The sequence below is a fragment of the Hippopotamus amphibius genome, chromosome 1 (genome assembly GCF_030028045.1).
Source record: "Hippopotamus amphibius kiboko isolate mHipAmp2 chromosome 1, mHipAmp2.hap2, whole genome shotgun sequence".
Lineage (NCBI taxonomy): Eukaryota > Metazoa > Chordata > Mammalia > Artiodactyla > Hippopotamidae > Hippopotamus > Hippopotamus amphibius.
Window position 1 is genome coordinate 135,827,889 of NC_080186.1, and position 26,678 is coordinate 135,854,566.

General features: G+C 44.7%; 1 protein-coding gene across 8 annotated transcripts in view; it reads right to left on the reverse strand.

Moving 5' to 3' along the window:
* Positions 1-26,678, reverse strand: part of TENM2 (teneurin transmembrane protein 2) — a 960,873-nt gene that overhangs the window by 189,923 nt on the left and 744,272 nt on the right. For all 8 annotated transcript variants that reach the window (XM_057729532.1, XM_057729570.1, XM_057729561.1 and 5 more), the window contains 2 exons: positions 25,268-25,473; positions 1,677-1,872 (listed from right to left, as the gene is read on the reverse strand). In XM_057729532.1, coding sequence (XP_057585515.1) covers positions 1,677-1,872; positions 25,268-25,473 — 402 coding nt within the window. The remainder of the gene's footprint in view (positions 1-1,676; positions 1,873-25,267; positions 25,474-26,678) is intronic.

The window sequence follows — 26,678 nt, forward strand, 5'->3', positions numbered from 1 at the left end:
GTAAATATTTAGGTTTCATGGGCCAAACTGTCTCATTGCAACCACTCAACTCTGTTGTTATAGCTGCCACAGACAACGTGTCAACAAATGAACGTGGCTGTGGTCCAATAAAACTTTATTTATAAAAACAGGCAGTGGGCCAGAGTCAAGCCATAGGCTCTGGCGTGCCACGCACTGCTTTAGAGCATTTGGCTAGCCCTGTTAGGGCCAGTCTTTCCTTAGCAGAGGGAATAAGCATTCACTTCAATGCTACGGCAAATACCAAATCCTACCTGATTTTGAGTTATTCTGAACCTGTGGCTGCCACCTGAATTTCGGGTTGGGTTATATAGCTCTTTCAAGAATCAGGGAGTCCCTCAGAGAAATCCATGAAACCAGTAGAAAAGTTCTTCACATGCAGTTAACAGAAAAACAGCTGTACAAGATGTGCTCTTAAAAAAGCTCTCACGAGTGACTACCAGCTCCTTTCCAGACATATTCCATACGTGATGTCACATCACCCCTCCCTGCGGGGATATGGTTGTTACCTTCCCACAAATAAGGAAACTTAGGCTCAGGGAGGTAAGTCACTCTCCCAGGTAGGATGTGGGAAAGAAAAGGTAGGACTTAATCCTGGATCAACCATCTTATCTAGGTTTTCTCTAGTGAGGCTTGAGGTCCACAACTAAATGTTGCTGGGACAGCATGGCGTTGCAGAAAGGCAATGAACGAGGCCCAGAAACCCATGCCATTTCCACCAGTTCCACAGCCTGGGACCTTGAGGAACTCAAGTTTCCTGAACCTCAGTTTACTCTTCTGTAAAATGGGTCTAACAATCTGCCCTGATTCAGAGACATTCTACCCAGGATCAGTTATTATCATTAGTAAGAAGATTAAAACCTAATGACAAAATAAATGTAATGAAAATTATTTATAGGTGATATGATTGTTAAAATTCTTAGGGTATGCTTTAGAAAACCTCATGAAATATTCTCAGAATAATGGCCCTTTTACAGGTTTGTGTGCACATATAAGAGGAAATTTTGGATAAAATCTTAGCTTTTCCCCAACAGCCACTAAAAGTACTGCTCAAATGTGCCCCAAATGACAAGTGCTTAATTAAAGCTTTTTGAGATTTACCGCTTTGGGAACAAAGATACAATTTCTTTCTTATGGTTATGTCCTTTTCCTGATTTATTTTGCAGATATTAAAAAAAAAATTAGTTTGCGCTTTCCTTGATTTTTTGAGAGAAATTCTGACCTGACACGAATGGTCAGTATTTATTGGCTCTACTACATATTTAGGGACTTTTACACATACTTTACTTTATTTAATCCTCACAGTAGCCCTCTGAGGCAGGACTAGTTAGTTCTATTTTACCTTGAGGAAACCAAGGCTGACAAAAGTCCAATGACTTGCCTAGGTTGTGTGGCCAGGATCTGAGCCAGGGTGTTGGACCCAAGCTGTTCCCACAACTCAATCCTTGGGACTCACAGTGGCTCTTCCATGATTTAAGCAGCATTAGTATTTTAACCAGAGCTAGTTCTAGGTGGATGATACTATCAGCCCTACATTAAGGATGCTGGTTTTGTCCCATACACAGTAGAGCCACCTTGGAAGATGTGCCTTCCACAGAGAAGCCAGCCACTTGCATCCCTTCCTTCATGACTTACCACCTCAGAGATCCCGCACCTACCTAAGACTACAGTGTTGAAGGACACCATTTCTTTGTCTTTGCCATCATTGTAGAAGGCCAGGTGCCACAGGCCCACATCCAGGTACTGGACAAACACGGCTTCATTCTGAACCAGGGTCTGTATGCTCCGGCGCTCCCTGGGAGACTCGACCACGCTCCACTTCTCCTTCCCGTCCAGACGCTCCATGAAGTCATACTGGGAAGAGAAGAGAGCATGTGACACAGGGCGCAGACCTGGTCCCGTGACCAGTGCCTCCCCCTCCTGCCACATTAGTTCACTGAGAGAAACTTCTGAGTACATTTCACTCTAAGTTCATTTTATTATAAGTAAAACAAGAGTCATGAAAGTTGTAATAATGTCACCATTTATTATGCTTATAAGTATTGCTAATAGTTTTATGGCTATAGGCCACAATCTCTTTTCTGCTTTTATACGTTTATCTTCTCTGTGTGTGTGTGTGTGTGTGTGTGTGTGTGCGCGCGCGTGTGTGTGAGAGTGTGAGTGAGAGAGAAAGAGAGAGAGAGAGGTGGGTTTTTGCGCTAGTCCCCACTGGGGTGTTTTATGATACACAGTATATGTCAACTATAACCTTTTTATAATTCTCCAAATTCGGAATTCCAAAACATATCAGGCACCCCAAGAGTTTCAGATAAGGAATTATGAACCATGTTACCAGATACCATTGACTGATCATTCACTAAAGGAAGGTGGTACATCAGAGTAGTTACGAAAGAGGGCTGAGGAGCCACACTACCTGGGAGAGAATCTGGCACTTAATACCATCACCTGTCCCTCCCTCAATTTTCCCATCTGCAAAACTGAAAATAACAGCACCTCTGTTATAGGTCGTTGTGAGAAATAAGATCATATTGATAACAGTGCCTGGCACAAAGCAAACACAAAATACATGGGAACTCTCATCACCACCATCATCATCATTTCATTCAACTCTTGCAAAACCCCTGTAAGAAGGACTTCCCTGGTGGCACAGTGGTTAAGAATCCACGTGCCAATGCAGGGGACACGGGTTCAAGCCCTGGTCCGGGAAGATCCCACATGCCGCAAAGCAACTAAGCCCGAGTGCCGCAACTACTGAGCCTGTACTCTAAAGCCCACGAGCCACAACTACTGAGCCCATGTGCCGCAACTACTGAAGCCTGTGCACCTAGAGCCCGTGTTCCACAATAAGAGAAGCCACTGCAATGAGAAGCCCACGCACCACAACAAAGAGTAGTCCCTGCTCACTGCAGTTTGGGAAAGCCCGTGTGCAGCAACAAAGACCCAACGCAACGAAAAAAACCAAAAACGAACAAACAAAAAACCCCTGTAAGATAGGTATTATTTGTATCTTATTTTACAGAGAAGAAAACTGAGGCTCAGACGAGTCCAGTAACATATCAAAAGTCACCCAGTGATCAAGTGGGCAAGCAAAAATTTGGACCTAGATCTGTTTAGGTGCGATGCCTGTGGCCTCACTGTGCCTGGCCTCTCATCAAGCAGCAATTAACTATGAAACTCTGTTTCGATGGAAACCAGGCTCAGAACTGGAAGCAATCAGTGGGAGAGAGTGGTGGGTGAAGGCTACTAGGAATGGGGTGGGGGAATGGGAGAGCAAGTGTGACCCAAGGGGGCCTGGTCCGAGGGTACGGTGAACTCCTGTGGCAGGCAAGTGGGATCCACAGAAGACCCTTGAGCAGTGACTGACATGATGGGAGGAGCATTCTGAGGACTTCATTTGCATGCAGCCTATGAGATGTTCTAGAGGAGGCAATGAAAAGAAGCAGAAAGACCAGTTAGCAAGAGACTGCAGAAACCCAAGAGTGAGATGACAGGCATCTTGATTAGGACAGTCAATGAGAAAAGGGGACAACTTTGCAGCAACATTTCTAGGGAAGAGAGGACAGAGCTTGACCATGAACTGAACGGAGAAGATGAAGGAAAAGGCCAAGAGTGTGCCCATGTTTCTTACTTGCCGACGAGAAAATCAATAAGAGCCTGGTAGAAATGGACTCATCTTGTGAACTCTTGCAAAATCATTGCCCAGGAAAGTCACTTGCACTGTGACTTCCAGAAAACATTCAAAGTGCAGGTCTTTAGCAGATAAGAACCATCACTGTGGGATGAAGCTCTCTCTCACCACTTTCCCTGCCATAAAAAGGTTTTTACAGGTTACTGACATTCACTGTAACCCCTTTCAGGAACTTCAAAGGATGAAACTCCAGGAAATCTACTAATGTGACTTCCTCATCAGCAGAATTGCCAGTTTTTCCCACCTAAAATGTGGTAATTGAAAACAAAAGAGTCTCTAATCTTAGGTACAAAGGTTTTGCTGTCAGACAGACCTGGGTTTGGATTCTGACTCTGTCATTTGCTACTGTTTGAAGTTAGACGAATCTTTTACCCTCTTCCTGGTTTGCATACTAGGGAATAATAACACCCACCTTCCAGGGATGTTATAAGGATGACATGAGATAATGCTTAGGGCAGTGCCTGGACGATAATAACCCTTTTATTAAGTTACCTCCTGACTCTGAGTCACTTACTCGCAAATCACAAAGATGGAAGAGGAGAAACACATGGTTCTAGCTTTTGTATCTGGAGGCCTGGCGAGGGGTGTTGCGTAAAAAGTAGAAATTTCCTCCATCTCTCAGGAAACGAATGTTCGTATTTAGCTTCCCTCTACCCCACAGCCCATTGGTTGCAGCTGTCTTTATGGGATAAAATAATTGATTTGAAGTGATATGACACACCGATGCTGCTTTCGGAGCCCTTTGTAACCATAGCATTTGTTCCTTAGCAACCTCCTAAATGTCCGACTGCCCAGACCCATGGCGACACACTGCTGTCAGCCAGAGGAATGAGGGTAACTTCCTTGGTGCCGAGGTGAGAAGGATATACTTCATCTGGGGTCCAGGTTATCACCCCCAGGAAGGATATACTTCATCTGGGGTCCAGGAAAAGCTGGGGGAAGGTGATTACTTCTGTGGGGCCTTTGCTCATTATTAACCTGGGCATCAGTCAACTCTTGCTGAACTGGCTGCCCAGCCGAGGGGCACAGGACCAGCTGCAGTGCTCGCTGTCCAACAAATCAAATGACCCTGGGAGAAGGCATTTGTCAGAGGAGAGAGAGGGCATCTATTTTGATGGGCTGCTCAGAGTCCTTCCATGGAAGCACGGAGGGCAGTTTTCATTTAAGGAAGAATCTGTGAGCCAGGGGCACTGGGACATGTGGATCTGAGGTGCCCCAATCATCCATCTCTTTGTTGAGCTTTGTTTTCTTCAAAGCACTTATTACCCTCTAAAATGTTATAATGTTTTTATGTTTATTGTCTGTCTACTCAGAACAGAAACTCCAGGAGGGCAGGGATTTTGTCTGCATGGTAGAGCTGTTAAGACTGAGGACTTGGGAACTAGATAGCCTGATTAGAACCCACACCCTGCTGCTTACTTGCTGAGATACTTGTACGAGCTATTTCAATTCTCTGTGCCTCAGTCTCTTTATCTTTAAAATGGGCATAACAATAGTATCCAAACATAATAATAATACATCAGAACACTGCTGTAAGGATTAAATAAGTCAAACCATATAAAGTGCTTAGAATAGTAAGTTCTCTGTATATGGCAAACGTGCCTTGAAAGTTTTCGTTATCACGACAATAATTCACTGCTGCATCTAATTCATCCTGAGCAGTCTGATAAATACATATTTGTAAAATATCAAATGCATAAAATACCGAATCTGTAAATGAATTCCACTGAAAGGAAACTAAGTTGCAATGTACTGAAGGTTTTGTCTCTAGTAATAATCACCTTATCTTTGCCCTCCCTTATCTTCTAATGTGCTTTCCTAAATAGGAGAGAAAGGGACAGAGTTACAGGCAGCAAGCCTCAGTCAGGCACCACCCAGTGCAGGACATGCATATGATGGACCCCGTGGCCCAAGGAGTCTGTGCCTTCATAGAGATGATCAAGATTGGAGAGGTGACTTCAGATGGCCATCACGACCTCACCTTTCTAGTTCTCAATGGGATGATGTCCAGTGCATGCTTTCTTCCTTTGGACTGTCTTTGCTCCTTCTTTTGCCTTCCTTCTCATCTCCATTGACATGTTCCTTAGTGATCACTGTGGTAGAGATTGCTGGTCACTGTCTATATCAGGGTCTTGTTCCTTTCCAGCCTCCTGGCCTTTATGTGGGAGCACGTGACAGTGTTCCCGTCCACGGAACACAAGCTGTGGGTGAGCTCTGCATCTAGACCCTGCCGTGAGACGTTCTCTGCCATCTCCTCCTCACTCGCTCTCCCTACCTGCCTGCCTCTGGAGAGGACCAGAGTTCTCTTACTAAAGCCCAAGATGCTGGAGTCGCAAGATAGGAGTGGCCCGGATCCTAGATTAGCACTTGGAGGGAAGCCGGAAATGCGGACACAAGCAAGCAATAAACACTTATTAAATTAGGCCACTGACACAGAGGATGGAGTAGTGGTTAGCAGAGGGGAAGTGGGGTGGGGAGAGCAACATGGGTGAGAGATGGAAATAAAACGTTGCTCGTGAGCATGCTGCAGTGTATACAGACGTTGAAATGTCGGGTTGGCCGAAAACTTTGTTTGGTTAACGAATACGTTTTTCAGTCAAGTTCTTGGTGCAGATGAAAAATGTGTCTTTTTGGTTTTACTTAAAACCAAACGAACTTTTTGGCCAACCCACTACAATGTTGTACACATGGAACAAAATCAAGCTACGTAAGGGTTGGTGCTTAGCTGTTATTTCAGCGCAGCCTTCAAGATTTCTTCACCCCATGCTTCTCTTCCTTCCTGGTTCACCCCCCAAGACTGTAAGTTCTGGCATGTTTTCCATTCTTAGAGGAGGTAGGAGAGAATCACCCACGAAGGAATGGCAGCATCTCTTGTTGGTCAAGTGTCAATGTATCATGTGTCGGGGGTCTATTTATCCCAGTGTGCCCAGGGGTGTCCTAGTTTCCATCTCCTGTTCCTCCCTTCACTCTCGAAAGTGCTCTTGTTTGGAATATATAGTTACCCTCCTCATAAGTTAACATACACCAAGCAGCATTGCATAGCATTATTCACAGCGGCTGGGGAGGGCCGGAGGCCAGAAATACAAGGTGGATCAAGCCAGCCAAATGCAGAGACTGCTTTCCTGGGCAGGGAGAGCAGGAACGCAGTAAGAAGCTGGTTTGCGTGGAGGCCATCTGGTTCTGGATAGCCTCTGCTCTCTAGGAATCCTAGACGGCAGTCTGGCCAGCTTGCTTGGCAGCCTGGCTGACACTAGAAGGAGGCCATTTTCCAAGAACTCAGACCCTGGCCAGATCTGCTTTCTCATGCCCCAGCACTGGGGATTGATAACTCAGGCTTAGTACCAGGGACATCTGTCTCCTCAGTTCCAGGACCCCATCGCCATCAATCCTGGATCCAGGGCTGCTTGGAGGACCGTGCTGTGCTTGAAGGACTAAGAAGGTTGCTTCCTAGCACGTTCTATCTGCTACATCTACAGAAGCCCTGGAAGAGGATTAGTAGGCACACGACCCATCCCTGATGGGGGATGTGTGTGTGCACAGGCTGCCTGCGGGAGCGAGTCTGTCTCCCACGGCAGCTGGTCTCTTTTGACTGGGCAATAAGGTCACCCAGCGGGTGACAGCGCAATAACCCCAAATAAACTCCTTCTCCCCCACCGAAGTTCTCTTTTTTCCCTTGGCCTTTGAAAAATAATCCATGTTTGCATGTAACGTGAGGGCTGTGCCTTTGAGTCATCCGTCATACCCCAAAGGTGGCAAGAAAACGCAACTCCTACGAGCGTTCCAGAGGCAAAGAAAGAAACAGCAAATATCTGACTGATCCAATGACCAATCTCTCCCGCTTCTTGGCAGAGACCAAGGAGGAAGGGTAATTGAGATAACTTAGTGGGTTTCCAGGGGAGCTGGAGGAGAGAGCAGAGGGGGCTGCTCCGCTGAGCGGGGCCTGTCACTTTCCCAGAAGGGACAGTGTCCACAGGCAGTGCAGCTGAGAGATGCTTCTGGAAGCCACACCAATACACACCTGCCACAGAGGGCAGGGTTAAAGACAGCCTCATGGCCCTCCAGGAAGATGTTATTACTGGGTCCAGGACCCTGGGACAGGAATTGGGGGCGGGCGGGTAAATAACTTCATCGCTATTTGGACCACCTGCTCACTGAGGGTGCACGTGCACGGGAGCAGCAGCGAACACGGACATTTCCCACGGAGAGCCTGCCGCTCCTGGCTCTGCGCTGGCAGCAGCCCCAGCCTCCCGACATCTGATGTTGATTCTGCCTCAGATGGCAGGGCACGCGCAGCAGTCGTTCGGATTGCAGGCAAGCAGCATGTGTGAGTGAGGGCTGCTTGAAGCCACGTGCCTGCGGAGTCTCCAGTGGCATCTGGTGACGACTGGCAGCGGCGGGTCACTCCTGGGGGCCTGTGCTCCTAGTTCCGCCTCCAGCCAGGCCCGTGGCAAAGTGCATCTGGCTGATTCCTCATTAAAGCTCGGCACAACCTCTTTTCTCTCCTTCAAAGGGCTGAGTGCTCCAGGAAGCGTGGAAGGATGAGAGTGGTGGGCCGTGCTCCGGTCTGGGCGGGGGGTGGGGGGCTCTCTTCCTTCCACATGGCCTCGCCTGTCATTTTCAGTTCCCACTTACAGTGTCCAAGTCACTTCATTAGCTGCTGATTGGCTCAGTGTGGGCACTGCTGGGCTGTCTGTGCACCAGCGAGGAGAACGAGCCCCTAAGCGTCCGGGCAGGAAACAGCACCCACTTTTGCAGACTGTAACAATCATGGTGCAGGGCACCACCGCGAGGATCAAGCAGCCCGAAGACAGAGAGGAACCAAACACAATTCCTGACGATAAGGAGCGGGAGAGGCTGCATCTGCATGGGTGCAATTCTTGATTCTTTCATCATACGTCCTCTTGAAGAGGTGGAAAACAATCATCAAAAATAAGAAGTACCTTTTTTTTTTTTCCTAGGCATTTGCTATGTGCCGGGCATAATGGCAAACGCTGATATATGTTATCTAATTTCATCCTCCCAGAAACCTTATTCTCCTCCCTATTTCTCAGGAGAGAACAAAGGCTGCTAGAGAACTTGGGTAATATACCCAGGGCTGTTGATTGTGGTTGGTGGCCAAATGAGGGTTTGAACTTGAATTTGTATGAGTCTTAATGGTGGGAGGTCGCCTGAAGTTTTCCAAGAACCTGGCTACAGCTGCCAGCATTTCTGGTGGCTGGCCTGGTTTCTAAGTTTCCTAAAGATGCCAGTGAGCAGAGAAAGGGGAGGAAGGCAGAGCCCAGGAGTGCTAGGGTCAGACTTGAGCAGAATGGGTTGGGCACCTAAGAACAGAAACATGTTCCGCTGGAGAAGATGCAAAAAGAGGCCAAGAAAATTCTGGATGGCTTTGCTGGGTGCTAACCGTACCTGGCCCATAATCTCCTCTTGCCCACCTCCAAAATTCTCTCTCCTTGTGTTCTAGCCACACTGCTCTCCTCTGTTCCTAGAATATGCCAAGCTCATCCCAGCCTCAGGGCCTTTGCACAAGCTCTTTCTCCTGATCTTATAGCTGCCTGCTTCTTGCCAATCATGCTTGCCTAAACACCACGACCTTAGAAAGGGCATCCCTAACCACCCATTCTAAAGCGCTTCTATCACTTCTCCTTTTCTGTCTTCAGCAAAAACTCTTTGGAAGAAACCTTGTCACTTAGCTGCTAATTTATAGTCTATTTCACTACTCTTGAACACAAACTTAAGACTGGGAGACCTTATAATCACTAGAAATGGAATGTAATCTTTAAAAATTGTGAATCACTATGTTATATACTTGAAACATATATAATATTGTACATCAACTATACCTCAATAAAACAAACAAATAAATGTTAACCAGCTTTCAATCCAGAAAATAAATAAATAAATAAAAAGAGTAGGAGACTTGTCTAACTCCACATGGCATCCGCTGGGGCCTAGAACGGTGCCTAGCATGTAGTGGGTACTCAGCAAAGATCCTGACTGACTGAATGAACACTTTTAGGCTCCAAGGAAGTCGTACCCAGAGTGCAGTGTACACCAAACCAACACAGTGGAATTTGGTGATACAACTACTGAAAGGACATAACCTCTTTAGGAAAAGTTCTTAGCAATTTTAGTAAACACTATACAGTTTTCCTGATTTTTGTTTGGTAACTGCTCAAACGACACTACGAGGTAACAGTTAATGAGGCCAGGCCCTGCTTTAAGTGATTTGCACATACGATCTTACTTAATGCTTATAATAGCTCCACAAATCACTATCCTCATTTTGCATATGAGGAAACTGAGGCACAGAGAGGTAACATCACTTGCTTAAGAACTGGTAAGTGGTGGAACTAGGGTTCTCATGCAAGCAGGCAGCTTTGGAGAGCACGCCCTGAAGCCGCTGCACTCCAGGCCACTCCGGGCACCAAACAAGCAGGCAGCCAGAACGCGGGGCTGGTCCGCCTTGCTCATATGGGGAGATGGAGGTTTATCCTCCTGTCTCTGGAAGAGGAATCAACGCTATGGGTCAGGGCAGGACGGGCTCTGATGACAGAAAGGGGCTCCTAAAGTAGCCTGCAGGACGGTCAACAGAATCCCACCCAGGACGCACCTTGCTTCGTGGTTTGGATCCCACTTCTCTGACCTGGGGTATCTCTTCCCTCTTGGGAGGCTGCGGGGTGAGACAAAGACGGGGGTGCCTGTGGTTCAGGGGGCACCCCGTCCCCCTGTACTCAGATGAGCAGTTTTACTCATCTTACTGGGGTGGGGGTGGGGCAGGGAAACAGTTCTTGAACAAACTGTTTAGAGCAGAAAGCTAGAAACCAAGGAACTTGGAGGGCAGGTGGGACTTGCCTGGAAGAGACAAGGAAGCCTCTTTTTGGTTACTGGAAGCAGGGAGGGAGCGAGAGAGAGGGAAAGGGAGGGAAGGGGAGCACAGCAAGATGCTGGGGAGCACCCAGGCCACAACGTGGCCTCTTCCTGTGCCCCCCCCACCCTCAAATCCAAGAAATAAAAAAAGAGAAAAAAAGTAAGGGAAATTGTTAAGAGGCTTGATGTGATGAAATTTCTTCTGGAAACCAGCAGAGAGAGAGAGCACCATGCCTGGACATCACAGGGCAGGAAAAGCGGAGGTCAAAAGATACACAAGTGGGGCTTCCTAGGTGGCGCAGTGGTTAAGAATCCACCTGACAATGCAGAGGTCACGGGTTCGATCCCAGCTCCAGGAAGATCCCACATGCCACGGAGAAACTAAGCCCGTGTGCCAAAAAAAAAAAAAAAAAAAGATACACAAGTAACGAGCCACAGGGACCCAGAAACCACGGGCGGCATGACAGGGCGCAGACACACTGAGCACTGCGCAGGGAGCCCCAGCCAAGGTCTGCTTTCCCTGGGAAGGCCTGAAGGTCTCTAGGTTTGGTTCATAGGCAAGAAAGATCCAAAGCCCGGCTCACAAGCCTGTGTCTAGCCCAAGCCTCATGTTACAGGGGAAGATGAATGTAAAACTATCGGTTTGATCAACAAATACTAAGCACCTACTACGTGTCTGGCCCTGCTCTGGGCACTGGGAATCCAGCAGTGAGTTATATGGTCATGGTTCCTGCCCTCTGGGGACAGACCCTGTCTTAGGGAAGAGAATGCCAGAGAGTGATGAGGGCTATGACTGAAAAAGAGCAAACCAAAGACAACCCAACTGCCCATCAACAAGTGAGTGGACAAACTGACTACAGTACAGCCGTACAACCGGAAGCCTACTCAGCCATAAAAGGGATGTGCTATGAATACACACCACAGCATGGGTGCCTCTCACTGACACGACGCCGAGTGAAAGCGGCCAGACACAAAAGAGCACGGCGCACCCTGTTCATAAAACTCCAGGGAAGACAAATCTAACCTTCAGTGATAGGAAGCAGATCCGTGTGGGGTGGGGTCAGGGAGGGGGCCAGGATGAGGTTGGCATGGGGCCCAGGTGAGCTTCAGAGGGGTGGCAACGTTCTACATTGTGATTGCAATGGGGCTTACTCAGACAGACACGGTTTTCACACTTTAGGAATCAAATTGTACACGTGAAATGTGTGCATTGGGTGGCTAGTAAATTACAGCTACATTAAGATGACTGAAGCCAAATAAAGCAGAGTATGGGGATAACGTATAAAGGAGTATCCAGTTTTAGATTCTCTTGGTGGGAAAGGGCTCACAGAGGGCCTGGTGTTTGGGTAGAGCCCTGATGAAAGGAAGGGAGGAGCCACCTGAATATCAGGGAGGAACATTCCAGAACGAGGGAACAGCCGGTGCAAAAGCTACGAGCCAAAGTGAGCTTGGCATGACTAAGGGAGAGCAAGCGGGCCAGCGCGGCAGAGTTAAGGGAGTAAAGACAAGACAGAGGGACAGACGCGCCCACTATAGACCACACCACTGTCAGCGCTGGAGACACAGCAGGGAACCCCATGGTCTTTGCCCTCAGGGAGCTGTCATTCTATTTTTTTTTCTTTCGATCTTTATTGGAGTATAATAGCTTTACCCTGCCGTGCCAGTTTCCACTGTAAAACAAAGTGAATCAGCTGTGTTTATACACATATCCCCGTACCTCCTCCCTCTTGAGTCTCCCTCCCACCCTCCCTATCCCACCCTTCTAGGTCATCACCAGTCATCGAGTTGATCTCCCTGTGTTATGCAGTTGCTTCCCACTAGCTGTCTATTTTACATTTGGTAGTGTATATATGTCATTGCTACTCTTCCACTTTGTGCTGAGCTGGCATTCTAGAACAACTTCAGATTTTCCTTTTAGTGTGATGGGAGGCCAAAGGAAGGTCTGCAGAGATGAATGCTCTGATGAACGGTTATAAAAGATGAGACCACACCCTTTTTTTTTGTAATAAGAAGAGAGCTTCTCACCTGTGCTTGGCAGAGGTTTTGGTAGTTTGCCGGTTGAAGATAAGCAGCTGATGGGTTTTTGCCAAGGGCCACCCCCCAACTCTCTTATCAAGCCTAAAATTGTGGTTTTCAAGTTTTGAAGGAGTATGTTTTGAATGTCTGGTATGGGATGGGAGTAATGTAGGGGAAACGAAAAATGAATAGAAAAGGATCAATTATTAGTGCTAAAGAATAAGTTAGCACCATCTCTACTACTATGGTGAGATCCCAGCACCCCTCCTTCTCAGAGGTGGTTCGGAGAGGGATTTCCACGAGAAACATGGATAAACTTTTACCTTTTTTTTTGGCTGTACCATGTGTCAGGCGGGGATCTGACCAGGGACTGAAACCGTGCCCCCTGCCGTGGAAGCATGGAGTCTAACCACTGGTCCGCCAGGGAAGTCCCAACATGCATAAACTTTAAGTAATAAGACCAGGCCACGGGAAGGCAGGGACAATGTATTCCCTGGTAGATGGCCCTTCCTTCCTGGGATTTCTTCGAGGGGCCTAATGCCAATGTCCAGCAGCCGCACACAAGGGCCACCTCTGCCTTGTTCACTGCTGCAGCCCCTTGACACACAGCACATAGCAGATGCTCAATAAATGTTGGTGGAGCCCAAGCTTATGGCCTGGCTCTGATAGGATGATGCATCTATCTGATCACAGGGTCTTCTTGGGACATTGTCAACCCTCTCCCATGAAATTTTTGAGATCAGGGAGAAACAGTTGAAAACCCTAAGTCCTGATCTTCTATTTTCAAGACTTTCCCTTAGTACATAAAACTGTATGTTTCCAGTTTCAAGGGTAATTCACAGCTTCGTGGTGTTTGACAATTTTTTCCTTTAATTTAACATGGACTCCTAGAGGAGGCTGTGTACACAACTGTAAGTCTGTAACAACTCAACACAGGGTCACAGCCGCTAAACCTCCAGAAGGGCTGCCCTCCTTGGTTCCTCCTGGCCTTGTAAGAGCCCATTCTGAAAGGAAAAGCTATGTCCTCGTTTGTGAGGGACGGCTAAAGAAAAGCACCGTTTCTAAAAAGAGAACAATTGTTACGTGAAGCCTCAGCACAGCCCATACAAAAGGGGGATCCTGACTGCTCTCATCTTGGAATGATCTTTCTCTCTCTTTTCTTTCTCTTTATCTGCTTAACTCGCCTTCTAGGAGTCAGCTCGGGTAGCATCTTCTCCAGGAAGCTGCCCTAAAGTCCTGCACAGGTTAGAATTGGTGGCCAACTTTTAATGCTCTTAAACCTCCTGTACCCAACTCTTAGGAATGACAACAGCTAACATTTGATGAGTTTATCATACAAGGGACAGGAACAAACGCCATAAATGATACATGGCATCGACTTCGAGAAACGTACAAGAGAATCGTGCCAGCAGGATGAGTGCCATCCACCCCTCTCCCAGCCCATGAAGAGCTGGGCTGGGGCTGCACACAGCTGGACGCGCTGTGCAATGTGCTCCGGGAGAGGCACCCCAGTCCCTTGCCACCTCACATTTTTATAAAAGGATGGAGAGGAGAGAGGAATCACCTGACCGAGTTGGAAGACCCTGATCTTTGCCATCTGGATTAGAATCTTGAGAAGGACCAACGAAAACTCAGTTTGCAAACCAGCACTGGTTCCTGCCAGAGGCCTTACCATTTTCTCCCTGTAGAGACCTCTGGTTGCTAGGTGACCTGCGAGTGAGCGATCAGGGTTGTAACTAGTCAGACTGATCGATTGATCTCCACGGGGTGCTTACTATTTCCTAGGCATTATCTCATTTATTCTCACAACAGCCTGATGAGGTACAGTCCTCATTTTATGGATGGTGAAGCTGAAGCTAGACAGTCTCATCCACAAACCTCCAGCTACTACAGAGCAGAGGTAAGATTCGAACCCAGACGAAGCCGATTCTGGAACATCAGTTCTCATCTTCCACCCGGTACTGCACCTCACGGCTCTCCCTGTAAGATGCTGCCATTGTTGCTTAATTGTCAGGTCCCCATCTTTTAAAAGGCCATTCATCTCTGCATCCCCAGTACAGACATTCAGTGAATATTTGCTGAGCACACAAATCGACTGATTTCATATTTCGTCTTCCCACAAGGTTACGCCCTCATCATGCTGCCTTTTGATCCAGCCCAGGAGAAGGGTGGAAGGTACTGCTCTGAAGACCAAGTCAGCCACAGTGTATGGGTCCAGTTCAGTGAAGGCGACGAACACCTCAAGGCTATTCCAAGATGCACCAAAGCTCTACCCTGAGGTCAGAAGAACGGAGGTTTCGACCTCTCAGTGCCTTACTGCACATTCCCATGTAACTGTCTTCAGCCAGTGGTTTATCAAAAGTGTCCCATTTGGCTCTTTGCCCTCCTAAGATCAATAGGAGGGTCTTATGTGGGCTGCTTGGGAAAATAAATCAAATATATCACTGAAGAGAGGGAGTAAACTGGGAACGTGTCCAGTCACAAAATGCCTTCCCAAGCACGCATGAGGAACAGAAATACAGGTGCTGGCAGCTTCTCTCAAAGCCGAGCCTCAACCTTTCACCAGGCAGCACTGTGACCTTGGGCAAGTTCCTTCAACTCTCTGAGCCTCTGTTCTCTAATCCCTAAGATGGGGATAGTAGAATTTCCTACCTCTGAGGGTCACTGTGAGTTCAGTCCAGCTCACGAGCACTGGATCAATATCAGCTATTCTTATGGCTACTGTTATTGTCACAAAAGTTTGCCTGATTGTAATTCCTTTATGCTAGCAATTCCACTCTTAAGAATTCATCCTAAGGAAATTATTAAAAATTAAATGAACATATGCCTGCAAGGATGTTTACTGTAGAATGACTACCATGTTGAAGAAAGGAGCTTGGTTAAAAATTTTTAATCTAAAGAGTGAGCTATTTTTGAGGCATTTAGAATGAGTTGATGGAAAAATATTCAGATTTAGAAAGATGTTCCCTACTTATCATTATGCAAAGAATCAGGGTAAAAATGTTGTGTACGGTATGATCCTATATTTGTAAAAATGATTACTGTATGTGAACAGAAAATATACTAAAAATATATTAAAAATGTTAGTGTTTTCTGTTTTTCCTATCGTCATCATAAATTGCTCTTATAAAGAGAAAACCACAAGTAAAAGTTATCTTTTAATAAAACAGTTGGAATATGTTTTGTTTTGTTTGTTTGGGGGCTTGTGAGGTTTGCATTGTAGATGCTTTGAAGAACATGGTAAGAGCTCATACCATCTCTTCGTGCCAGCACAGTTGTAAGTGCTTTATCAAGATGACCTCATTTACATCTTACAACAATTCTATGAATGTGTAATATTATTATCTCCATCTTGCAGATGAAATAACCAAGGCACAGAGAGGCTGAGGGACCTGGCCAAGGTCGCACAGCTTGGAAATACTGAAGGTTGAAATCCAAGATCGGGCAGTCTGGACTGGTCCACACCCTTATGCCCACGCTTGTCTGCCTGGAACAACTGCACAGGCATTCCACAGAATGTTTATTTAAACTTTATTTTTATTTGTGTATTTATATGTTTTAAAATTATATTTAAATACCCACCCTGACTTGACACATACAATAGGATCTAGTTATCTGAGGATATCTGGAATTAACAAAAGGCCACTTAAAATGGATGCTCTTAACAAACGGGAAAATGATGATTCGGAATTTACCTTGAACAATAAAACTGTAATGATGAAAGTATTTTTTATCTTATATTTAGGAATATTCAGGTTATGCTTGCAACTATGCTCTAATTGTCAGAATGAACACTAAGCTCTCCTCATACACAAACATGTGACACCAAACATTTCATTGTCTCTCCACTTCATTGATTGCAGAATGCATCCTGTTTTCAGAGATGTCAAAAGAGGGGCATTGTGTGTATCTTAGAGTCGATGAAATACTCAAGAACAATGCAACATCACTGTAGCCTGACGGGCGCAACAGAAATGTAAACATATTGGATATCTTCATCAACTTTTCCAGGACCTCTCTTTACGTTATTGTAACTGCCCTCTCGGAAGTGCTGATCCTGTCACCTTCCTTGTCACTTCTCTCTGCCACAGTATTGAACTGCACTCCCTCAGCCAGACCTGCATTTACAAAGCTTCCCACCAGCACTTAGAAGCAGATCTCCAGCATTACTTTCGTTGACTTAATGAAATTCTCGTCTTGGGCTTGAGTTGTAATTTCACTCTGTCAACAATCCTGTTGACATTGTACTGCAGGATGCTCCTGGAAATGACTGCCGGCAGAGAGGAGAAAAAAGGAGGTGCCTGTCTGCTGTGTCTAGTGCATACCAGCTTTGCGACCCTAAGCTCTGTGCCTCAGTCCTTTCGTCTGTAAAATGGGCTGCTCCTAATAGTGCCTGCCTCACAGGATTGCTGTGAAGATAAAATAATTCATGTGAAATAGTCCTTGGCACATTGGAGCCCTCAAATAATGCTATTATTATTGTAACCAGTGTTAAATGGGAAGGGATCTTTGAATGGAGAACATTTTTATAAGAGATCAGATGATTAATAGTTATTTTTGTCTTCTAACAACTCTGGCTTCCCTACAAACATCCGACTGAGAAGGGCTTCAGTGAATATTTTAAAAGCTGTTAATTTTTGTGATGGTCTTGGAATAAAGCTTTTCCTAATACCTCTGAACACAGATTTGAACTTATGTTACTCTGTCGTTTATTAGAAAACTTCAAGATCTGCACTGGGCTTTCTTTGAATCTATCTGATGCATGTCTGCTCAGATAAGGTTGTATAAGCAACTGCACTGGTGGACCCTGCTCAATCAAGTGCCAGGCAGAGCAGAGGTTCAAGTTCATGTCAGGATGTTAAACCAGGAACATGTAGCTGCACCCCCATGTTCACAGTAGCACTATTTAGAATAGTCTAGATACAGAAGCAACCTAAGTGTCCATCAACAGATGAACGAATAAAGAAGAGAGGTATCTATATACACACTGGAATACTACTCAGCCATAAAAAAGAATGAAATTTTGCCATTTGTAGCTACATGGATGGACTTGGAGGGCATTATGCTAAGTGAAGTAAGTCAGACAGAGGAAGACAATGCATGATATCACTTATATGTGGAATCTGAAAAATACAACAAACTAGTGACTATAACAACAAAAAAAAGCAGACTCACAGATACAGGGAACAAACTGGTCATCACCAGAGGGGAGAGGGAAGCAGGGACGGGAAATATAGGGGTAGGGGAGTAAGAGGTACAAATTATTAGTATAAAATAAGCTACAAGGATATACTGTACCACGTGGGGAATACAGCCAATATTTTCTAATAAATATAAATGGAGTACAACCTTTAAAAATTGGGAATCACTATATAGTAACCTGTAACTTATATAATAGTGTATCCTGTAACATATAATATTGTATACCAACTATATGTCAATTAAAAAAACCATGTAGCATGTTCTAGAATGTTTTTTTTTTTTTAATAAAGAGTTTCACAGCTCATTTTAAGTTTGGGGTGCAACCTCTTTACTTCTGTATCTAAGGCAAGGGATATGAGTAGTTGGATATTTTAAGTGATTTAACCTTGAAACAATTATTCTATATCACTTCTCTTTCAAGTTTGTGCATCCATTTAACTGAAGACTAGCCAGAGCCTGTAAGGGAAATGGTGAAAGAAAATACAGTTGCTCTTTGCAACTACTTACATATATCCATTGTGATTTTTCTCAAAACCATGCAAACAACAAAAAAGCACATAAAGAAACTGAATCTGGAGAGTGATATAAGATCAGAGTCATCATCTATAACCTCTTAATGCTTGTTTTACTCAAAATAGACTCAAGCGTGTCACAGATCCACTTTTCTTAGAGAGAGAGATTACTAAAATTAAGAAAAATATACAGAATATGGTGACAAATTACCCATATTTCAACCACTCAAATGAATAACTGTTCACATTGTGTCACGTTTACTTTCAGTCTTTGTATGCATGCGAGCATGTGTACACATGCTGATCTCTCCTTGTACAGGGAGATCAGCTCGGTGCTTTGTGACCCAGAGGGGTGGGATGCGGAGGGTGGGAGGGAGGCTCATGAGGGAGGGGATATAGGTATACATATAGCTGATTCACTTTATTGTACCAGAAACCAACAGAACATTGTAAAGTAATTATAATCCAATAAAGATTAAAAAAACAAAAACAAAAAAAACCTTGAGCAAAAAACAAAACAAAAAATAACCAAGTACTTTTTAAATCTAATTGTCAGCCCTGTTCTCCTCACCTATACCTACAGGTGACCTCACCTATACCTCACAAGTTTCGTTTCTCTCTCTGTGTCTCTGTCTCTATGTGTGTGTGTATATATACGGTTACACACACACATATATATACGCACATACGATAAACATCTGAATACAGAGATTAAAACATTACAGTAATAAATATGGATTTGAAATAAAGCATGCTTACGGTAATAAAACTGTCACATTGATTTGTTTTATATATGGGATTCTACATAAGATTCACTTGAAGATTAAGGTCTTTGTCTAGAAAATTTGAAACTCTTGAATTACAGCACCTCTGAGATGCTGCTCTGTCGAAATATGTGGTCTGGTGCCGCCCCTCTTACTCATCCCTGCTTTCTCTGTTTCTTTCTCCCCGAGTTCCATGCACCCAATCATCGCCTTTTTTGAAAAATATTCAACGTGCCCTCCCTGTGCATCCCCCTCAATACCAGGTCCCTTGTAAAACTCAAGCATCTCCTGAGATTCTTCCTGCTTGGTGACTGTCCAGGAGGGTACCCACTGATTTAATTGACAGTTTCCGTTCCTGTCAGGAGGCCACCAGATAATCACAAGGGGTCTCCTGAGAAAGACCTTTCCAAATGCACTTTCAGTCCAGTACAGAAGAAACCAAGGTTCTCTTGGTTTCTCTTTCTCCATACCTCCAGCTCTTTTGTAAAAGAAGGGTCTAAAAAAGATGTCTGTAAAAATATGCCTCCCTCCAAAATGAAATTAAAATGCTACGCGGTGGGCTATGCAAGCTGACAACCAAACCCTGATATTCCCTCCCTATTAAGAGCCCAGAACACAGCTCTGCAGGAAGAGTGAGGTCCAAGGAGAGCCTGTCTCCTTGGGTAATGGGCACTGGACAGGGGCACAGCAACAGAACCAGGCTGCTCAGAACACGCGGGCATCCCAGTGATCCAGGGATCCAGTCACTTCCACCTCTAATGGAAACTGTGTGCAGTTGACTTGCTGGGGCAGGAGAGCAGGGGACAGGAAAGAGGGAATTCATTTTCAAACAAGGCTCTGAATTGGAAAGGGATAAACTGAGCTGGCAAACAGCTAACACCACTCATTGCCATCTATAAATTTGCTTTGAAAAAATGTCATTTTGGGGAATGCTGCTGATGAGGACAAATAGGAATGTTTGCTCAGCTCACGTGATCTTGGTCTGCACATGCTCGATCTGCCGTATTTGCATTTATTTGGTATGGTCAAGGGGCAATTTGTGGTCTCTCAAATCATTTTCTTCTATCGTTCAATGACTGTGTGGGTAGTTTTGCTTCCAATCCCACAGACACATCTCAGAGGAAAGCACTGGGGTTGACAGTGTCTGCTTCCATCTTAGCGTCATTTAATCCCTACTACCTCCATCTAATCAACCCTTACAGCTGGAACTGTAAGCCCACCCCTTGCGTACAAGCTGCCTCTGGAAGTGACTGGGCTCATGGCTCCATCAGTCTGAGTGATGAAATAGGCATTTTTAATATTTGCTAAACAGGACTGGGGAGAAGGTGAAGGCCCGGCAGGGCCCCCCAGAGCTAACCGCATCTTGTTGGCTCCAGTTAATCATGTACCTAATCTGCCGATTATTGATTTGTTCTCACAAAGGATTTTACTTGGCTTGACATATCAGTAGCAATCAGTGATGAACTGTCAAGCAAACCTGCTCCCTGCCTTAACCACCCAAGATGCTCACTTACATCAATAGCTTCTGAGATTTCCTTTGATCCTTAGTACTGCGGCCAGGTCAGATGATGATGTTTAAGTCTCATCTGTTTCCTTTCTTGAACTGGGGTCAAGCAAACCTGACACAGTTTGTAGGATTTCAAATACTTGGCAAGGTGGACTAGGCTACCTTACACACACCAGCCCCATAAGAATTTGAGTTGCTAAGTTAAGAACGGCTTAGGTCGACTCTTTTTTTATTTGGTCTAGGTCTTAAAGAAATGCAATGCAGGGTACCAAAATGCTGCATTTAAAAGACAATGTAATATCTAGCTTTCTAATGGACAAGGATTAAACAACAATATTCAATTCATGCAAGAATTCAAGTAAGTAAAATAGGCAGCTACACACAGCCGCTGATGGGTAGCAGTATATGGAAGATAATTGGTACAAACTTTCAGAAGGATAATTTAGCAATTCACATAAAATTCTTAAGGGTTACTTTCAGGAAAAGAATTAAGGGTGTACACAAAGACTAGACACGAGGACAGGTCTCCTGACATTTTACTGTAAGTCATAAGGGCCTTTCATTAGGTAAGTGGTACCCTCCACCCACGGACCTCAGAGGACTGTAATTCTTGCTCCATGGAAGCTAGGATCTGACTTGCTTTGGTACGTATGAGAAAGGCTTAAATGATATGTGACATTTCCAAGCAGAAGTCTTTCGGGATGGGTGCCTAATTCACTATCTTCTCTTTCCTTTGCCATGGGGTACTAGTTATGCTCCTGACAGTGGAAGTTCCACAGGTCTGTGCCCTTGAATGAGACTGACATTGTGTAAAGTCCAATGTCACTCGCAATGAACACATAAAGCAGGGTTTCCCAACCTCAACACTTTTGCCATTTGGGGTTGGATAATCCTTCATTGTGGAGGGCTCTCCTGTGGTGTTTAGCAGCATTCCCAGGTACTTCTAGCTGCCAGGAGCAACCTCTTCCAAGGGCGATAACCAAAAATATTTCTAGACACTGCAAAATATCTCTGGGGTGGGGGCAGAAATGCCCCATGCTGAGAACCACTGATATATACAAGAAACAGCCCCTGTTGCTTTAAGCCACTCAGATGCTGAGTTGTTGTTTTTTAAACTGCAACTGACGTTTTATTACAAAAACCACTACATAAATATTTAGCAAAAGGGAACTGCTTCCAATTATGGGTGTTTCTACTTCCTTTTGTTTTTCTGTGCTTTAAAATTTTTTTCTGTAATGAAAACAATTTGTCCTTTAATAAGGAGGAAAAATGAGAAAATTAATTTCACTTTCAAAACCTATATTTCCATAATTGGTTATCGATAGACAATATTGGCTAGGGCCACGCAGGATTTCTAAGTATGACGAAACACTTGTGTACCATATCTTCATACTGTGCTTTCTGTTTGCAAAGTGCTTTCCCATCAAAACTTTGTTGTGGTGGGGGTGGTGTAATTATAGCAAGACTGTGAGGCAGGGAACACAGGTAGACAAGGAAACTGAGGCCAAGAGAGGTTAAGGTGCATGTCAGAGGGCACCGGGTTACTACATCACAGGCACTCCATCCTCAGTTTTCTAATTTCAGGATTTTTTCTGCTATGCCATGCCGCCTGTGTATCTCTGCAGAAAGCCACTTTCAAAAAGTCAACTGGGACAGGCTCTGATTCTTCGGGAAATTTAAACAGGTAAGAAAGGATTCTCCTCCGTATTTAATATCCTTGGACAAGGATACTAAACCTTGTAGGCACTTGGTCAGGGCATGATACTCAATAAAACTTCAGCAGAGCCGTTTCGTGCAATGCAGCCAAGAGAATTTCATACTCCTCCCCCTCCCCACTTCTTTCTCTTTCTCTCTTTTCCGCTCAAATGAGTCACCTTGGCTAGTCTGCCAATCCCCATAGAACTTGTGTTCCTTGATAGGATACGCCAATAGAAATGAGAAATTCTGTAATGGTTTGGGACGTGAGTTAGTCACCGATCCATGCGAGGGACTAAGCGCCATCTCCCGCAGGACATGTCGCTCTCCAAATGGACATGAATATGCGTAATGACAGCGAGTGAACAGGAGACGTCGTGGGGAGTCGTTTTCTCCTCTTTTTTTTAAAGAAGCGCCCCTGTATTGCACCTGTCGTGCACATTCCTAAGAACCTGCACCACGTCTCGCTTACCTAACCCTCCGACACACCCTAAACTCCCACACTGGCAGCTGGGTGGCAACCCTCAGCCCATATCAGCCCACGCCTATTCCTTTGCCTTCCCGCACAACGGGACTGCGGCTGCCCCTGGTGTGGGGCTATTGTGAGAGGACGATCACTCGAACAGTCACCGGCTTGGCAGGAGATGGACCGTGCGGTGAGGCCATAAGAGAAGGAAAGACACTGGCCCTGAGGATTTGAGTCCTGAATGTCAGAACAGCGGGGAACCTGTCTGCTGTCCACTATCACTCAGAGAGTTACCGATTAGACTTGCCACCATCTCTGGCTTTTCCATGCTTCTGGCTGCTCAAAACACGCAAGCAAAGAGGATAGCAGTGCTTCAAAACAATGTTGAAAGCGGTTTTGTTTGTTTGTTTGTTTTTCCCAGCAAAGCCCCTGGTGTCCAAGAAGCTGAGAGGAAAGCTATGCTCAGCTGTGCCCAGAGGTGTGTTCCTACTTACTCGAATAATGCCAACAAGCAGATTTCACTGCTGTCAATCCTTCATTATGCTACGGTAGAAACGGCAGAGCCTGAAGGTCAGGGAGACCCCCTAAAATGTACATAACTTCCCAGACCGCCATTCTGCACCTGGCCGCAAGTTATAGTTATAGAAATGCCTCAGGGACTCCTCTTAGCTGAATCCTTCTCTTTGTCTTAATGAGAATCTCTTTGAAGGACAGATGTGATTGTTGTACCAGGAGTTCTGCTTGTCAGGGGCTAGGTTAACGCATCTCTGGATAATCAGTGCTTAGACCAATAAATATTTTTCTGGATGGATGGATGGAGCACTTATTGACTGCCACTTTACATACTGGTCCCTATAGCATGGGTTGTGTATGGTAATAAAAACCTACACAGCCCTCCTTGCTCAAAAAAGAAATAGTCCTTTCAGTCCCTTATATCGATCGTTTCAGCCTGTAAAGATGGGACTGCAAATAAACTTCATCTTGAGAGCCAACACTGGTCAATTGGTGGTGGCTGCCTTTAGGGTTCTTTTGGAGGTATCTGTGCACCGAGTTTAGTGAGGAGAAAGTGCAGTCATCGATTAGCAATGTCTGCTGTGCGCTAAAGACAAAGAACTGGTGGCCTGACTTCTTTGCATCTGCCAATGGCTTTAAAGTTCTAAATTTTCCCTATTGAATTTTCTGGATGAATACATCTCCAACACATGTTTGAAAAAGTCAGCTCTGACTGGATATAATGGGTGGTTAAGCGTGTTTTTTCCTCCATTGGTGTATTTTCCTAATGTACTTCTTTATATACTTGCTGGATTTGAAAGTAAATGAGGCAGGGAAACACTACTTGGTTTTCCTTAGGATATACAATTCTTATTGGAAAAGTAAACCAAGCTAGGTGGGGGTTAATTTATCCCAAGTGGGATGTATAAGAAAATCTCCACCAGGAAAAATTAAAGGAGGGATGAGAAGAAAAACAAGGAAATCCGTAATATAATCCTACCTTTTCATTCCTAACACTGGGAATCATCTCAATTTTGCAGTGCCAAGCTCTTCCCAGGGAGCTTGGTACAGGGAAGAACAGGGAACCCACAGAGAAATGGTTGCTGAATTTTGGTTAATGTTACATCACTCTTTTCAAACACAGTGGGATGTCTCCTAGTGATGTTTCAACAAATAACCAGAATCCCTGAACAAAAAGTACCCAAGGATTAGCAAAGGTCTGGCAAAGCTGACTTCATTAGGTAGGGAGGTAACCTTTTTTTTTTTTTGAGAAATAGTTCCCATAACATAAGTTTCACCATTTTACAATTTTGTAGTTTTTAGTATATTCACTATGGTGTGCAAGCATCACCGCTATCTAATTGCAGAGCATTTACATCACCCCGAAAAGAAACCCCATAGGTATTAGCAGTCAGTCCCAATTCCCTCCTCCCTGACCCCTGGCAATCGCTAATCTCCTTTTTGTCTCTATGGACTTGTCTATTCCAGACCATATGAATGGAATCACAAGATAGGTAGATGTTTGTAACTGGCTTCTTTCACTTAGCGTAACATTTGCAACATGCATCCATGTTGTAGCATGTAACACATTTCATTCCCTTTTCCAAAAAAATATTTTACCTCCTTTTATGTTTGAATAATATCCCACGGCAGGGATAGATCACATTTTGTTTCTCCATTCATCAGCTGATGGACATTCAGGTTGTTTCCACTTCTGGGCTATTATGAGTAAACACTGCTATGAACATTTGCGTATGTTTTTAAATGAGAAAGTTTTCAGTTCTCTATATGAATACACCTAGTAGTGGAATTGCTAGATGATACTGTAATTCTTTGTTTAACTTTCTGAAGAACTACTGAATCCTCTTCCACAGTGGCTCCCTGTCTTACATTCCCACAAACCAGGTATGAGGGCTCCAACTTTTCCACACCTCTGCCGACACCTGCTATTGTCCGTCCTTGAGTTATAGTCATCTTAGTGGGTGTGAAGGGGTATTTTTTTTTTTTTTTAACTCATGGCTACATTAAGCATGGTCCTACCTGGGCATGAGATGGTGGAAGTCCTCTTCTTATGTAAACACCAAAGAGAGCGTCCTTCCCGAGGGAGATGTTGAACTTTAAGAACTGGGGTTGACTGATGTGAATCTGTGATCTCCAAAACACGCCGGGTGGGACTTCTTGAGTCACCCGCCGACCAACTTCTGCTTCACCACTGTCTATGCTGCTGTTCTTCAAGGACCAGGGCACTAGAAAACAGGAGTTGACATCAGGGCCGTGACATGTGTACCCATTAGTTGGCTCTACATTTCTGTCTGATTATATGACAGTATTTTAAAAAATTATGAAGATGAAACTCATGGTAAATTTCTCTTCAGGTCACAGCTTAAAATATTTAGGTTTTAAATAATAAACCTAGAAATTCATATCCCAGGGCATCTGAAATACTGGTACAATGTTTGCTAAACTTCTGAGATTTCTCTTTACTGATCAACTGTCATAAGAGCTGGAGGCTGATAAGTACATGTAAACTCCAAATGTGACTGGGATGTAACATGATCAGTACAGGAGGGGAGAGTGATATTAATTTGGCACCAAATTTAATTCTTGAAGCCTTTAATTATTCTTTCCCGCCACAAACAAGTCCAACATACTCTGACATTCTCATAAATTAAAAAAGAAAAAAAGAGACAGCAGCGAACAAACATCAGTCCAAAGTAAATAAAACAACTCAACAGAAAATGCTGACTTGCTCTCAGGCTGACCCAACATTGGGTGTGACCCCTCCCTTGCTAGAGGGAGGGACTTAAGAACTGTGTGGAAACCACACCCCTCTCACGGTGACACTGGCGCATCCCTGTTGCATTATTTGAAATCACTTATATAGAAACCATTGGTTGCCCATACTCAGCAACCTTCAGAACTTTAATAACAGGAGCTCCAGAAATTCCTATTTTAAAAGAGAATTTCATAATAACCAGGAACTAGCCAGGGACACCTACACTTTGGAGGGTGGTTTTCTTTACGAATACAGAATTAAGAAAAAGCTGGGAGGTACTAGTAGTTGCCCAAGGAAAGTTAATTGATCTCTCAGAACCTCATTTATCCTCCTCTCTAAAATGGGAACAACAACTTTGGAGGCCAGTTTTACAGAGGTCATTTGTGATTCTTTTAAATGGATTCCGAACTTGAAAGGAAATATACAACCACAATAGCCTGTCTTCTTCAGAACTTCTAAACCAGCTGAAACCAAATACAAAAGAGCTGAAGACATTTTGGTTTTGAGAGTCTTTTCACTTTTCAATTGATCACTTTGGTGGCCTCAGGGATCTGAAAACTTCTTCAGCCTGATGGGCAAAGGATGAGAAGAAAGCTCCCTCCTGCTCTCTGTAGTGGAGGGATCGTCTGAATATATTCACCTGTATTTGGCCACGATCCTTTGCAAAAGGTTTGG